The sequence below is a fragment of the Malus sylvestris genome, chromosome 10 (assembly GCF_916048215.2).
Source record: "Malus sylvestris chromosome 10, drMalSylv7.2, whole genome shotgun sequence".
NCBI lineage: Eukaryota > Viridiplantae > Streptophyta > Magnoliopsida > Rosales > Rosaceae > Malus > Malus sylvestris.
The window spans coordinates 20,777,163-20,794,301 of NC_062269.1; the positions used below are offsets into that span (position 1 = coordinate 20,777,163).

Consider the following 17,139-nt stretch of genomic DNA (forward strand, 5'->3'; position numbering starts at 1 on the left):
TTGAGGGGTATACACTGTGTGGACAAAGATTGACCTCTGTGTTGGGCAAAAACAAGGGTGTGCTTGTTTTGGCGTTGTCTTTTTTGGAATTCCGTTGTTTTGATCAGTTATGGTCTTTCGATGTTTTGATTGTGTATTGCATTTGTTAATGCGTTACTTTCAATCAGAATTTTGCTTTTTTCCTTTTATGTTTGAGCAATCTTTGGTTTGTATGCTTGTTGGTAAAGTGAAAGAAAATGCAATAAGCTTTGTTTAGTTGATGGAAAAGTCAAAGCAAAAATTTATGTTGTGAGGTGGTCATTTTGGGAGTATAGTTGTTTTCCTGTGAGAGTTTTTCTTTTGGGTCCAACTTTGGTCTCCCAAGGATGACAAGAGTTTGTATCTTTTTGAAAAAAAAGGTTTGGTTTTCTGTTATGCAACAAGATTCGCACTGATTAATAAATGGGTTTGGGTTTGATGTTTTTATGGTCCAATTTTTGTGTAATGTTATTTATCTGAGATTCTGTTCTGTCATAATTTGTTTTTCGTGTGACTTTTAGGTTTATTGTTTGCATCTCTTGGTGTTGCTGAGCCTAACTCAGTGTTGATTTCTTGGTCTGAAAACTTGGATATCCATTTCTTTAATAAATTTTATATATTCTCGTACAATGTGATCACAAACATCTACAACCTATGTATTTCGTGTGGCATATTAAAGTTGATGGAGACAGGAAGCCTAACATTACTATTTAGCGTTGTTGTCAGCTTATTATTTGTTTTTGTTATAAGTTTAGATTAATTTTTTCTTATGTATTTAGTGAATTTATAAGAATGTTTTTAGTGAATTTATCTGCATTTTTCAAATGTTGGTCTTGAGGATTGTGATCACTCCATTGTGCAGATTTTGTTCGAATTCCCAAAATTTGTCAAACATATGACAAGTGATTTTTGAATACATTTTTGAGTAAAAGAACGTCTAAGTGTGACAATTTCAGTGTTTAAAATTCATTGGAAATATGAAATAATAGTGTATAGTTTTTTATTAAAGCGAAAAATTTGATACTTTTTTTTAGCGATATATGCTTTTGGAGAAAATTGTAAAGTTTGATACTTTCCAATTTTAATCTATGTTTTCCGTTGTCTTAAGGTATAGATTCCCTCATCTAATTTCCTTTTTTTTAGGAGCCGTTTGAAGGATTAAAATGTTGTCATTTGTGTAGATGATCATGGCTTAGCAAATTGATACCGAGATTGCACACTCCTCACTGCTTTGTAAGTTCGATTGACTCATCTTATAAGTAGTGCTTCATAATTGTAATATTCAAAACCAGATAGCTTATTCGATTATGGTTCGATCGATTATTATATATATTTTTTCAATTGTTATTCTTCATTTTTCCTTTGGTTACCGTCCGTGGTTTCCATTCAATATAATCCATACTCTCAGTTTGCTTTTCAAAATTCCTTTATTTTCCTTTTCCCAATGTTAATATTTTTCTCCATGATAAAAGTTTTAAGATCTATGATTTCATTTTTGTTGATGAAAGTAAATTAATAGCTATTAGTTTTTTATTTTATTTTATATATAAATTTAGATCCTACAAGTTCAAGGCATTGGTGATGAATTAAATTCAACATTACTCATTATTCCTTATTGTAGATAGTGTTGTCCAGGAGCAAGACGTAGCACCACACCACCGCGCGGGCAGTTTTGCTAGTAACATTTGCATTTCAAACACCATATGTCAGACTTTCTTGATAAAATAGGAGCACGTGCCCAAAAATAATCCAACTGGAACTTTATTTTCCCCCTGAATGTCAGCTATCCCAAACTCCAATCTCACCAACATTAATAATCCTCTTGTCTCATCCTCATCTCCCAGCTCATTTCAATATTTCTACAAGATAATTACTATGATAACTCAATAGTAGTATCTAGAAAGAACATTAAAATTCTTTTAACCAATTAGTTCATTCAACGGTCTCAATTGCACGGACCGATAATGTAATATTGGGTCCAAATACGAACATAATAATTATTCCCCGGTAATGTTGAGAGTTGTGTGTTGCGACAACTTAAACTATCTGAACATCCATATATACTCCACATTTGAGATGCATTTATTTGTATGAATCCGGTGACTATGGATGTCACAATCCATGCCCCAAATCCACAATCTTTTCATTTCGATGGTTATTTGAGGTGTAGCATTTCTATGAAAGCACCAAATTTGTCGAAGCTCAAAATCATGCTTGGGTGGGGAGACCCCGCCTTCAGCAGGCTATGGAAACATTTTCCTATGTTAAGAGATTTTCTTGAACAAGTTGGTAGCTGGACGATCTCTCCTTACACCTTTGCCAACAAGTTGAGGTACGTATTGTTGGATATAGTAGATGTTAAATTGCTATATGAATAAAGCAAAATTTTGAATATTAAATATAATCACGCACACAAATAAAGATGGGATTAGAAGAACCTCAAATTGAGCTGAGGCTCTGACCTTAAGACGATTTTCCCCACACTGGTGCTTGTTGTTTGCTATGGAGTCCGTCTTGTAGGATACAACGTCTCCCTCCTTGTGAAAGAAGCATTGCATTTCACAAGGCTCCTTTGAGCCAAAGTAGGCTGGAGCCCTATCATATAACAGAAGAATGATAATCCTAAATTCTCTATTTTGCAAGGTTTTAGAAGATGCTAGTCGGACAGCGGGTAGGGCCACAACGTCTAAGCATCTAATAGGGGCTAAGCAGAAGCCTAGGCGGTTTTTTAATTTTAGTTAAATTTATTATATAACATATAAATAAATATCTATTTATACTTAAAAAATACGTAATTATGCTAATTAGGACTTATTTTGGGGTTTAATTTCCTGATATCATTCTTCTTACCAAGGAGGAAAATATATAATGTACAAGAGTGATTTACTAGGAAAGAAACATCAAATAACCTAATTACAATCTGATTACAAGGACTCAAATAGGTAACTAAACTAATTACAAAAAGTCAACTCTCCAACACTCCCCCTTAAGTTGGTGCATAAATGTCGTTCATGCCCAACTTGACAAGAGAGTTGTAGAACGCTTGACTTGCAACAACCTTAGTTAAGATATCTACCAATTGATCTTCTGACTTTATGAATGGGAATTGAATAATATTCCCATCCAACTTCTCCTTAATGAAGTGTTTGTCAACTTCCATGCGTTTTGTGCGATCGTGTTGAATTGGGTTGTGTGAGATATCGATAGCTGCTTTATTATCACAAAATAAATCTGAGGCTGAATTCGAAGGATATCCGAGTTCACCAAGTAACCTCTAAAGCCATAATAGTTCACATACTCTTTTTACCATACCCCTGTAATCCGCCTCTGCACTTGATAAAGCAACCACTTTCTGTTTCTTACTCTGCCAAGTCACTAAGTTTCCTCCCATAAATGTAAAGTAACCAGATGTGGACCGACGATCAGTAACGTTACCTGCCCAATCTGCATCAGTGTAACCCTCGCTTCGGCAATGATCATTCTTGGAAAACATGATGCCTCTACTTGGTGAGGACTTTAGGTATCGTAGGATGCGTTCAACCGCACCCATATGTGCTTCACTCGGAGAATGCATAAATTGACTAACAACATTTACTGCGTATGCAATATCAGGCCTGGTGTGAGATAAATAAATTAACCTCTCAACTAACCTTTGATAACGATCTCTGTTAGTGGGAACTTGATCAGGGTGCATAGCAAGATGGTGATTTTGGACTATAAGGGTGTTAGCCGGTTTACAATCAAGCATTCTGGTTTCAGCTTATAAGTCTAGAACATATTTCCTTTGAGATAGAACTATACCATGTTTAGATTGAGCTACTTCTATCCCCAAGAAATATTTCGAACCACCAAGATCTTTCATCTCGAACTCAATTGCTAGGTAATCTTTGAGCCTTGGAATTTCCTCTTTGTTGTCACCCGTAACAATCATATCGTCCACATAGATGATAAGTGCTGTCAATTTCCCTATTCGACGTTTCAAGAAAAGTGTATGATCGGAATTGCTCTGCCTGAACCCATATTTCCTCATAGCCGTTTGGAACCTACCAAACCATGCTCGAGGTGATTGTTTCAACCCATAAAATGCTTTATTCAACTTTCACACTACTCCAGGTTGTAAAATCGATGCATAACCAGTTGGAATATCCATATACACTTCTTTTTTAAGATTACCATGTAAGAAAGCAATTTTCACATCAAATTGCTGTAATGGTCAATCTAAGTTGGTTGCCAATGAAAGCAATACTCTTACCGTATTAATCTTTGCTATCGGGGCCAATGTCTTTGTATAATCAACACCATACATCTGAGTGTATCCCTTGGCCACCAATCGTGCTTTGTATCATTCAACAGACCCATCAGCTTTGTACTTGATGGTGTACACCCACTGACACCCAACTCTATTCTTTCTTCGGGGAAATGGAACTAAATCCCACGTTTGATTTTTCTGGAGTGCAGCCATTTCTTCCTCTATTGCCTTGGTCCATCAATCGTCGGATAGTGCCTCATTCAATGAACTTGGTGTGCTATCATTGGATATTTGTTGTACAAAAGCTTTACCGTGTTCTGATAACCTTTGTGACGACATATAATTGGCAATGGGGTATTTAGAGCCTTTCTTTGTGTCCGGTGAATATCGATTGGGTGGCTTTTCCCGGTTGTGCCTGAAAGGTAATTGATAATTTGGAACAGCGATATCATCAACAGGGATAGTAGAGCTTACCTCAGGAATATTCTCAGGAGTATGGTCATCTGGTGGTACTATATTTGGAGACGAGGGGGAGTAGTATCAGTAGAAGTCTCAAAGTTGACAAGTGGCAACACTGGTGCCGTGGGCGAGAAAAGCATTGCCGTGCCTACCGTTGATTCTGTGGGCAGCACTACGGTTGTTGTTGGCTGGGCTGGCAGCGCAACCGATATAGGCTCGGCTAGTGGCAATGAAAGATCAACAATATCACTCATGGTCTAATCCTTCTCGTTGTGCCGTGTCTCCCCTTGAGGAGGAGGATTGGAAGAATTCGAAGGGTAATACATCTTAGACTCGGAAGTGACATCCATAGTAACATACATTCGGCAGGAAGGAGGGTGGTAACAATGGTACCCTTTCTGATGGAGTCCGTACCCCATAAAAATACAACGGAGAGCACACGGTTCAAGTTTTGTCCGTTGATTTTTATGAAGATGAACAAATGCAACACATCCAAAAACCTGAGGTGGAAGTACCAAAATCGACGGTAGATGCACGAAGGTAGCAAGGACTTGTAAGGGAGTAAGAAAATATAGGACTTTGGATGGCAAACGGTTGATAAGATAAGTGGCAGTCTGAAGAGCAACATCCCAAGAAGAGCGGGGAACAGACACCCCAATCAAGAGTGAGCGAGCCATTTCTAAGAGATGACGATTTTTGCACTCAGCCACCCTGTTTTGTTGAGGAGTCTGAGGACAAGTAGTTTCATAAAGAATTCCGTGATTAGTTAAATAATGGGAAAAATCATTATTAACATATTCACCACCATTATCAGAACGCAAAATCCGTATTGTAGTAGAAAACTGTGTCTGAACCATGGCGTAGAAGGTCTTAAAAGCTGAAAAAACATCACGTTTATGCTTAAGAAGACATAACCATGTCATCCGTGTGCAATCATCTATGAACGTTACAAACCATCGAATACCAGATGAAGTGGTAATTAGAGATGGTCCCCAAACATTCGAATGAACAAGACCAAAAGGAATAACACTTTTATTAGAATTCAGTGGATAAGAAACACGATGACTCTTGGCGAGTAGCAAGTGTCACATTTAAAGTCTAAAACTGAAAAACCAACAAATAAATCTGAAAACATATGATGCAAATAATTGAAAGATGGATGACCCAAACGGTGATGCCATAACCATATCTAACACTTATTGTGATCAACGACTCATTGGGCGAGATTGACTTGTCTTGTACTGACATCATCCACAAAATAGAGATCCCCCCTCTTAGTACCACAACCAATTATCTCCTTCGTGAGAATAACCTGTATAAGAACAAACTTTGGATACATTAGCACACAACAGTTCAATTGTTCAGTAGCTTAGCCAGGAGACATCAATTTATGCTTTAGTGAAGGTACAAGTAATGTATGAGGCAAAGAGATAGTGGGCGTGAGGCGCACGGTGCCAGCGCCAGTTATCGATGAGGTGACTCCATTAGCATTATGTCGAAGTGGAACAATGTCACAAGCTAAATAAGTGGGATCATAAGTCATATGGTATGTGGCACCAGAGTCAATGATCCATCCGGATGGAGTATCATCACTATTCATATTAAAAACATAACCACAGTTACCTGAGGACTCGAGAGACATGTCGGAAGAACTCGAAACCGGAGGAGGATCATCTTGAGATGTCAAAGATAATTGGGACATGGAGGTGGCGAGATTGGCTTGCTTATCTCGTTCCCATTGTTTCTGAAGCTTCAATGGTTCCCACCAGTTAGGATAGCCATGCAATTGGAAGCAATTATCACGGCCATGCTTCTCACTACCGCAGTAAGTACAACTACCAGCCAGGACAAGTGGTTTAGGATGAGGAGGATGAGGACCCATGGTGGGCCATGAGGCCGTCCTAGTAGCAAAGAGTGAGCACTGTGCTGGGCTCGGGGCAGTAGCTTGGGGTTGCAGTCTTGGGCTCGGTGCAAGTGACTTATCAGGGGCGCGGGGACAAGGTGGAGCTACGGTTCGTGTGGCAGGCCAAGCCACCATGGTTGCCCTACTTGGCAACTGTCCTCCAGTATTCATCACAGCTTGGCGCATTCCTTCCTGGTGAACATAGGTAAAAGTTTGTTCGACGGAAGGAAGGGGCTCAATTCATAGAATATCACTACGAATTTTATCAAACATCTCATCCAATCCTGCAAGCAAAGTGTACACACGATCCGTTTGAACAATTTTATTAAAAATTTCAACATCAGTATTGCACTTCATCTGATTAGGTCAACAATAATCAATCTCCTACCACAAAGATTGAAGATCACTATAGTATGTCTCCATCGGTTGTCCATCTTGCCTCATGCGAGAGGCCTTGTAGGTAAGATCATAAACTTGAGATATCTCGGAGCTGTCATAATACATGCAAGCAACCGCGTCCCACACTTTATTTGCCATCGGTAGTCAAAGAAAGTACCCAATCAAATTGGGTTCCATAGAGTTGATGAGCCAACCCTTCACAATAGCGTTCTTCGTATGTCATTTGGTGAAGACCGGATCGTCGATAGGTGGTTAGGGATTACTCCTAAACAAGTAGCCCAACTTGTCTTTTCCAGCAACAAAAATCTCAACAATCTGAGTCCAAACTCCATAATTGGCACAATTGAGTTTGATTCCAATCGAAGCAGTAGATGAATCATGATGGACAATCTGTGTAACTTGCGGTATAGGTAGGGTAGGATTCATGGTAGGGTCGGTTAGGGTAGTAGTGTTTAGGGTTGTAGTGTTTAGTGTAGAAGTAGAATTAGTTAGGATGGGGTTGTTTCCACCATGGAGTGGTGGTAGGTTCTCCATGGGAGGGCCGAGTTTGCTTGAGGAAATGGGCAGAGTAGAAATCCTAGGATCTCTGCTCTGATACCATGCTAATTAGGACTTATTTTGGGGTTTCATTTCCTGATATCATTCTTCTCGCTAAGGAGGAAAATATATAACGTACAAGAGTGATTTACAAGGAAAGAAACATCAAATAACCTAATTACAATCTAATTACAAGGACTCAAATAGGTAACTAAACTAATTACAAAAAGTCTCTCCAACAAATTGTATTGGGATATATAAATTACAAAATAGAATGACATATAAATTATAAAGTACTACAACATATTGAAAACATGGGAAACAAACATATAACGAATGTTCATTCAAGTATCCAATAAGTCACTTTTAATTTATTTAAAAAATAAAATGTAAAATGGAAGTTATGCGAGTCGTGACCTAGCGGATGCCTAAGCGGGTCTTGGCGAGCTAGGCATACTCCTAGACAGGACTAGGCGCACTTTCTTAGTTTTAAATGCCTAAAGATTAATTGTGGCGGTGGCCAGCCGCCGGTGGTAGGCAAAGACTTTTAGAACACTGTTATTTTGTAGTATGCAGTGGGGAAAATTCGAACAAATGAATGCAGGGGAGTCTGGCTTATTTATAGATGTTGTCGAGCCTCTTTCCAAAGCGAGTGTCTCATTCTGAAAAGTCAACAATGGAGGAGACACTTCCATGTACCAATACGCGAGAAAAACATGTACAATACGCGAGAAAATTGTAAGACAGACTCATATGGAGGGGATACTAATATTATTTGATTTTGGAATGTGGGGGGGGAACGTCTTCAGTAGCAAATTCAGCCTTGTCGATCGATCGGCCTGTCTAGGACTCTTATTGTGTTTTTAATTTTTTGTTCCAATTTCAAAATAGTTTTGTGTTTAATTAGTATTTAGAAATGTTCTACAATAATTGAGGTTTAGGGATTTTATGTTTTCCATTTAAGCAAACTAATAAACTTTGGGAGTTTTTCATCTTGTGTTCTAAGGCCATATCTAATGCAAGACTTATGGTAGTCTTAAATCACTCTCGAAACCTTTGCAGCAGGTTTGGTTCAGCGGAGTTTAGGACATAATTTGGGGTTGAGAACCCTAAACCCTGTTAAAACCGAGACCTTGAAGTTAGAGTTAAAGGCCTTGAATCCCTCTTGAACATGCTAGAGGCGTCCAAGTAGTCAAAATTTTAGAACTGCAAAAACAGCGTTATTAGAAGTTCAAAAAAAAAATCCAAAATTTTGCTACTTCCCTACGTTTTCAGTTACTTCTTTCTATTTCTTCTCGATCTACTCTCCCAACAATAACTTACTAGCATACACAACTCATTGTGAGACTAAAATTGACCTATAAATAACATGTAAGTCATGACTATAATAATTTATAGTTGACATAATTCAAGACAAATGTGGCACGAACGTAAGAAAAATATATGAAAGCCAGTAGGCGAAGGTTTTCAAGGTGAAAGCCATGCGTCCTTCACATTCTCCGAGACAACAGAGGTGCCTGGAAACCAAAAAGCCGGCCTGCACCCACCATTTCTCCTTAGCCATCTCACTCTCCTTATTAAGGTATGAAAGGCCACATCTAACACATTTTACAAAACTGGAATACGAATGAGATCCACAATGTCTTCACCGTGTGGCCGATGTTAGTACATGCATGACTTGACATTTTCCTATTTTTCCCTTCCTCCTTTGATTTAAGCAATTTAACTCCCGGGTTGACCTCCTGGATCCAGCCGCAACCGGTCTAACAACAGTACTGAAATCATCTCGAGTTACTATATCCCTAGACCCAACCCTTCGACTTCGAGCAAGTGCGTTATGTCCAACCAGGTGTATCACTAATGTGAAAGGGAATCCTTGAAATATGACTTACCTTTGATCGAAGATGTTAAAGATCAATGTTTTGGGATTAATAAAGTTCAATTCAAGTTTAGGTTGTATATAATAAGCTTCAATTTATGACCATGTCCTCAAATTGCAAGTAATTACCTACTCATTCAGTTCTGAACTTTCGTGCTATCTTAATACTGAAGATTCATTACCTAAATCATAACCCCATTTTATGAAAAGCAAGAAGCTTCTAACTAAGCGGTTTAATACATTTTTTACCCCTTAAGTCCCGTGTTCCATTCTTCCTTTTTGAAATATCCTTTATATGAAAAGCCATTGCCATGGCAAAAGATCTTGAAGCATGGTGCCGATTTAGTACAAATCTATAAATATCCAAACCGATGCACTTTTCTATGTAAATACGTGAACTTGCCTTTTCTAATAATAGCAAGATTCAAATGACGATCTCTTCAAAAACCTTAATCTTCATGCATAAATTTGGATACCATAACTGTATGTATCGGTTAAACATAATTTACTCCCTACAGTAATTATATGTTTACATGTATCGGTTATATACAAAAATATACTTGAATATATATTCAGGATACCACTTATTTTGGGAAATGAATTATATAGAACTAGCTTTTACCATCGTTTTCTTGTTTTTCGTCCTTTTCCCGATGCCCATATAATTCATTAACTTCTAATTCAGAAAACCTGGGAACGTGATATATAGAAGCATACTGACATGCATAATTGATCTAGAAACTGGCTATCGATATATCTGGAGGAACCAGGATTTTATAATAATGGGATCTTGATTTCGACAAAGAAAAAAAAATCATTGATTGCACCATTTCGTCGAACTTTAGGGGGGTACTTATCAAAATCTACCAACATTGGCCGAAAGTTTGTGATGACATCTATCTATCTTTGTTGTGTTCTCTAGCATCTGCATCTTTCAAGTTGTGTCCAGGCTTGCAGATTGTCAAAATTTGCCTTCCATGACTTTTTGAGTGAAGCATTACGTCGAGCATGAGGTGCGCACCATTGGGTTGGACACAAGAAAAAGGAGGAAGACACGGGAAAGAAACAAGAAAATTGGAGAAGGAAGAAACATCAATAGGTTGTAATTTAACGTTGTTTACTCTCTTCTTAATTGGGAGTAAAGATAAATTTACCAACAAATATACATGGGATGGGATTAGGAAGTTGTTGGGGCCATGACATTGAGCCAGCTTTTGAGGTCAATAGCTGCTCATCATGACCCGAAGCATGCAATTTACAGTTTCATTTTCCAGATTTTGTTGGTGCCCTAGCATTATTACTGATACTACATGTTTGGAAATTCCAAGTAATCCAGCCAATAACATTCTCAGCACAATTAAAAGCAAAAGGGATAAGGATTGGTGGGTTCTTAGATTGTCAATATGTATCGCAAAGTTAAAAATAAGTTCATATTTCATCCATGATTCAGATATTTGATAGTTTAGCATAATAAAACACACTCTGGCAAATTCTTATCACCTTTCTCATGTGCATGCACGTATCCAAGAGCGGTTAAAAATCATGAAGTCTAAACCATGTATGCCAAGAGGAAAAGATTCTAAATTGTCCCAAACTAGTATATTAGTAACTACATTCAAAGGTGTAAAATATGGACAGCAAGGGATAATTTGGGACATCTCTAACCATAAAAATTTCCATGTAATGCAATTAGATGACTACCTTATTAGACCAAATGCAATTTTAAATGACATAAGGTTACAGATGAGGTCCACTAAATTGGAAATTGACAGTACACATATGACACATATTGTGGTTCACTAAGAAAAATCCAGAAACATGATTTTTTACCCAAAAATTAGAGTGAATTTCTATCTAGAAAGGCCAATATATACCCCCTCCTCCCCTCCTTAAATCACACAAAATACAATACCATTTCTTTCACTCTCTCCACTCCTTTGATCTGGTGATTAGGTTCTGATCATCATCAGAGATTTTTTGTTTAGGATTTAGCCATGGCGAGGAAGAGCAAGGGAAGGCAAAAGGTGGAGATGGTCAAGATGGCCAATGAGAGCAATCTCCAAGTGACCTTCTCGAAGCGAAGGTCTGGCCTTTTCAAGAAGGCCAGTGAACTTTGCACTCTCTGTGGTGCTGAGGTGGGCATCATCGTCTTCTCGCCTGGCAGAAAGGTCTTTTCCTTTGGCCACCCAAGTGTAGAGGCGGTCGTGGACCGATTCCTCTCCCGAAACCCATCTAATCACCACCTTCACCCAACCTCTGGCACTATGCAGCTCATTGAGGCTCACCGCAATGCTACTGTGCGCGAGCTCAATACCGAGCTGACCCAGGTCATGAACCAACTGGAGGCGGAGAAGAAGCGCTGCGATCAGCTGAACCAGATGAAGAGGGTGAGCCAGGCTCAGTGCTGGTGGGAGGGTCCGGTGGATGCGATGGAGATGCCACAGTTGGACCAGCTGAAGAATTCCCTTGAGGATCTGAAGAAGAACGTGTCGAAACAGGCTGATAGGGTTTTGATCCTGAACACCACAAACCCTAGCAGCCAGTATTTTGTGGGAAGCTCAAGTCACCAGCCTGTGATTCCAAATGTTGGGTTCAACGGGAATCATCATGTTATGCCTCCCCATCCTCTTCCCCATCCCCATGGATGGAACCACCCAGCTTATGGACGCTTTTTCTGAAGGCGTGATGATTATGTTGCTCGTTAGGCACTGCGATACAGACTATCTCTCTGCAGTGTGTGTTATTTATTGTGTGCTGCTTGTTATTGTGTTTATTTTCTGTTGTTTGTTTGGTATATGGGTATGACCCATATGTGTTGTTTTCGTTTGTTTGTTTGGTATATGGGTATGACCCATATGTGTTGTGTTCGTTTGTTTGGTTCATAATTTCATAGATGAACTATAAGAATTTTTACTGAGAGTGATGTTGTAAAATAAGGCCGTTTTGGTGGTCACAAATAAAATTGTTAGATTGATTTGAATATTTCTGGTGGACTCAATTTGATCATGCGATATGCATATTCAGTTTAACATTCTGTCTGTATTCAAATCTGCAGATTTTGCCCTAATTTGGTCATAGGCCAAATTGTGGTTTTTTATTAAATTTATCAAATAAAACCTGATATGATAGAGTTTGATGGGATATTTCTATATGAACTAAGAAAAGTACAGTATCCATTGATATGAGTTAAACAGGTAAGTAGTCAGAATTGGAATTTTAGCCATAATAGTGCTCGATCTTACAATTTTAGCTAGTTGCACACGGAGATAGATTGTCGCTCAAGTTAGGGTTTCTTACTCCTATATAAAGAAGCCTATGCGCATTAACGAAAGACTATATATGTATACCAATCATATCAAGCCTGTATTGGTATTTTTGCGTTCTTACCCATTTTCCTTCTGTAGTTTTGATTTTCGTGACTTGAAGGATTGCTCTGCTAGACTTTGCTCTAATATATATACATAGATTTCTTTTCATCAGTTTTTTTCTTTGTAATCGCTTTTCTTATACTCATTCGACTAGTTTTAAAGCAATCCAATTGTTTTTCGCATGTTTGATTAAGCTCTCCCCAAATAGCTTTTACATTCAAGACCTAGAAAGAAGCAAAATAGAGCTTTCAGTAGATGTACCAAGAGTACCTATATCTATTCCAGTTAAAAATGCAATCGTTTGATTGAAAGTAAAAAAAATGCAAAGTACTCATATAATTTTGTCTACTAAGAGTACCTAGTACCTGTTCCAGTTGCCAGGAAATTTGGGGTAAGCACACTCTGAGAGGGAGTGTGCAACTAATTATCGGGTTCAATATTCTTTGGAGGAATAATGCTTTACAAGTCAACCAATATATATAAGTTCCAAAATCTTGGATACCGAATGATTGACAAATATTTCAATTATTTGTGTACATTCATCACATTCTTCACATCATTAATTTCTCACAAATGAAATATTGATATATCATCTATTGGATTATCTATGATGTATTATGTAAGAAAATAATCTGACATGTTATGTTATCAAATGATGGATGTAAAGAGTTAACAAGTAGAGATTTGTTTCAATGTGTGACACAAATTAGTCTCGAAAATATGCCATATATAATGTACAAAGGGAACATTACGTATTCTTTTGGAGTAGAACTGGGATGAGGTCGGGCTAGATTGCCGGATTATGATATAGTACATCCCAAGTATAATCTGTTGCTAGAAAGTTTGAAGTTTGAACTGAATTTGGCCCATTGATAGGAAGAACTTTTTCAATGCAGGATCTGAATTACAGTCTTACAATATAATATTTCGCATGAAAATATTACCTATTTTGCATGAGAATTACTCGTTATATATGAATGTTAGCATAACACGATTGGGTTAAGTTGCATGACTGTAATATTATAAGCAATTTTTTTTCTTTTCCAAACATTCACTTGTTATGAGATCAAATTGTTAATATAGAGTATTGATAGTCTTGTATGAGTCGTATTCATAATCCAGAAATATGATGCTAGATATCTCTCGATCTATGATTGAACAGTGCGTGGCTGAATTTACCTTTCAACCCTACCCTAATATCTACATAGGGAGAGATTTTCTTTTGCAACTAAGTTTTAGTTTAAGTGGTGTCACGGTTTAATAAACACTAACTAGATGTGCTCAAAAAGTTCACTTTTTATCTGATATGGACAATTGTTACGTGGTTAAATTGTGACATGAAAGGATGTCTCCTATATAGAGCAACAAACTATATATGTGTGGGTAGATTTGCCCTCCCATATCCCTACCCTAATACCTACTTTGGGCACCAATTCTCGGTATTTGCTCCATCTTGTAAATTGGGCAGGTTTTCCTTTTCCATATATCTACCGTGATACCTACTTAGAGGCAGGCCGGCCCAGGGAATTTAGGGGCTATGTGCAAGATTTAGATGGGGATCTTTCATTTTTTAATATTGTATTTTCTTTGTTATTTTATTTTTCAATTTGTATCTATAAAATTTAAATACTACAAATTAGAGCATCACTTTGAGTGGACAAGAGTGTTTCCTGTATTGAAAGGTCTTTAGTTCGAAATATGTTGCATGATTTTTTGTGTAAAACTTATTAAGTTTTTAAGTTAATAAATTTGCAAAACTTAAAAATAGTAAAATAGTTCTACAAGGACTCAAACCTAGGCCATGTACAAGGGGATTGAAGGCCTACACCACTAGCGCTTGTGTGATGATTATTATTATCTTGCACATTTAAGTATATAATAGGTATCTATTTACATGTAAAGAAACTTTGGAGGCCCTTCTGAATCGGGTGCTCTGTGCGGTAACACCTGTTGCACACCCTTAGGGCCGGCTCTGCTTAGAGGGCATATTTTACTTGTCAATATCCCGTATAATAAATTGGATATCGATCGCTACTCTGCTCATCTTATTTGTTTAGTTCTTTGAGTTTTCTGGAAGTAAAGCTGGAAAATGAAGAGAGCTATTATTTGCACTTCGAGTCATATAGCACTTCTTAAAAATCAGTTTTATCGGGTGACGTTTTGCGGTTACCCTAATAGAAAATGTTATTTTCATTTTGTAAATGTAAATGATTATTTATTATTTACTCATGGATGTGGTTCACGCTGACTTACCAAAAGTCATATAGTTTTCTATATTATGTCAATGATTTTTTTAATATATGTCAATGAGCAATAGGTTATCATCAGTTTCATAGTAACTGTGCATTAAGTGAGTAGAGATTCATAACTTCCAAAAAGATATTGAATTAATAATTTTACGGTACTAATGTTAATATTGCATTAAGACCTCATTGGACAATACAATAATACGCCCAACATAAGTGCCATTTAATAGAAATAATGAGTAAATAACCCTATAAATACATGTCTTGTCCCTCCCCCCCCTCACACGTCTTTGCACAAGAAAACCAAGCAAACATTAGGTAATCATCATCTAATTATCTTCTTGACTCTTTTATCATCCTCCAGATATGGTGATGAAGATCAAGAAACCTAGCCAAGGTCGCCAAAAGATTGCCATTGCCAAAATACCAAAGAGAAATAATTTACAAGTCACATTCTCAAAACGTCGTTCAGGGCTCTTCAAGAAGGCCAGTGAACTATGCACACTTTGTGGGGTTGAGATTGCAATCATAGTCTTCTCTCCTGCAAACAAGCCGTTCTCCTTTGGCCACCCAGAGGTTGATTCCATCGTCGACCGCTTCGTTGCTCGAAACCCTTACCCTAATTTCCAAGCAGGGTCCACAGGTTCTACTCAACAGCTTGTTGAGGTTCACAGGAATGCTAGTGTCCATGAGCTTAACATGCAGCTGACCCAGGTTGTGAACCAGTTGGAGGCTGAGAAAAAATGTGGAGAAGCACTTGATAAAATAAGCAAAGCTAGTGAAAAGCAGTGTTGGTGGGAAAGGTCTGTGGAGGAACTAGGGTTTCATGAGCTTCAGATATTGAAGGCTTCATTGGAGGAGCTCAAGAAAAATATGACTAAACAAGCCAATGGGATTTTGATGGAGTCTAGCGCTGCTGCTGTTGCTAATTGTTCTTCATCATCATCACCATTTTTCATGATGAACATTAATGGTGTTGTTCAAGGTGACGATCTTCGTTGTTTCGAAAGCAAAATTAAACCGACAAATCAACTTGGATCTGCATATAGTTTCGGTTATGCTGGGCATAGTCTTTTCTGAGTTTTTGATGTTGTTTAATTTCTTTTGAAGGGAGTTACATGCAAGCTAGCTAGCACCTCGCTACAAATTATTATTGTCATTATATTAATTACTTGTTCTTCTCTCTTTCAGTTATGGTTTGATTGTTTTTTATTTTATTTTAATTTATTATGTCTAGAGGAGGATTTGAACTATTTACAATAATTTAGTGAATACGGAATTTCGAATCCGGAATGCATGAATGGAACCCAACATGCAGTTATGGTTTGTAATTGTAAATGTTCAATATTATATTAATGGATTTTCTCTTATCATGGACATTGTTTATCTAAATATTCATTGTCGTTGAAGCCCTTAATTAATGAAAAAGAAACAAGTTTGTTACAGTTTAGTAAGCGCATGATCAATGTAACAATTCTTCATCTGGGGATGGCGCAAATACTTCTTCGACTAGTATTGGAGGGGAAAAGCTATGGAAGAAATTATGGAATGCCTGTGCTCCCGGGAAGGTAAAATTTGTGCATGGTGTGCATGTTTGGACTCTCATCCCACAAGATCGAATCTCGCAAAGAGGAAAGTTGTTGTGGAAGATTCATGGGTTTTGTGGTTCACATGGTGAGTCGACAGAACATGTACTAAGGGATTGTAGTATGTTGAAGGCGGTCTGGTTTGGTAGTCTGGGACTAAGGGTTGATGGTGGCAACACACAGCACCTAATGCAATGGTTATTACAAATTGCTATGCAATTTCTATCCTCGGATTTTGAACTATATGCTTGGTGACTTGATGGACACTGTGGAAGAATAGAAATGATGCTTTATGGAATGGTAATTTCTTGCCGCCGCAGGAGGTGGTATTTCGAGCTGAGGGTTGGCTGCATGAGTTCTAAAAATAGCATAAATCTGCTGCGAGGAAGACAAATCGTGTCTCACAAAAGTGGAGAAAACTTGATGTGGATTCAACAAGGACTACAGGGTGGTTTTGGTGTAGTTCTTTGGGACCTTGATGAGTCAATTTCATAT

General features: G+C 37.8%; 2 protein-coding genes across 2 annotated transcripts; both read left to right on the top strand.

Annotated features, from left to right (window-relative positions):
• Positions 1-11,438: 11,438 nt before the first annotated feature.
• Positions 11,439-12,147, top strand: LOC126584605 (agamous-like MADS-box protein AGL62). Its single transcript, XM_050248936.1, has one exon. It carries the CDS (start codon positions 11,439-11,441, stop codon positions 12,120-12,122), a length of 684 nt encoding a protein of 227 aa, XP_050104893.1. The 3' UTR covers positions 12,123-12,147.
• A 3,277-nt stretch (positions 12,148-15,424) lies between these two features.
• LOC126587919 (agamous-like MADS-box protein AGL62) lies at positions 15,425-16,138 on the top strand. Its single transcript, XM_050253021.1, has one exon. It carries the CDS (start codon positions 15,425-15,427, stop codon positions 16,136-16,138), a length of 714 nt encoding a protein of 237 aa, XP_050108978.1.
• Positions 16,139-17,139: the final 1,001 nt, after the last annotated feature.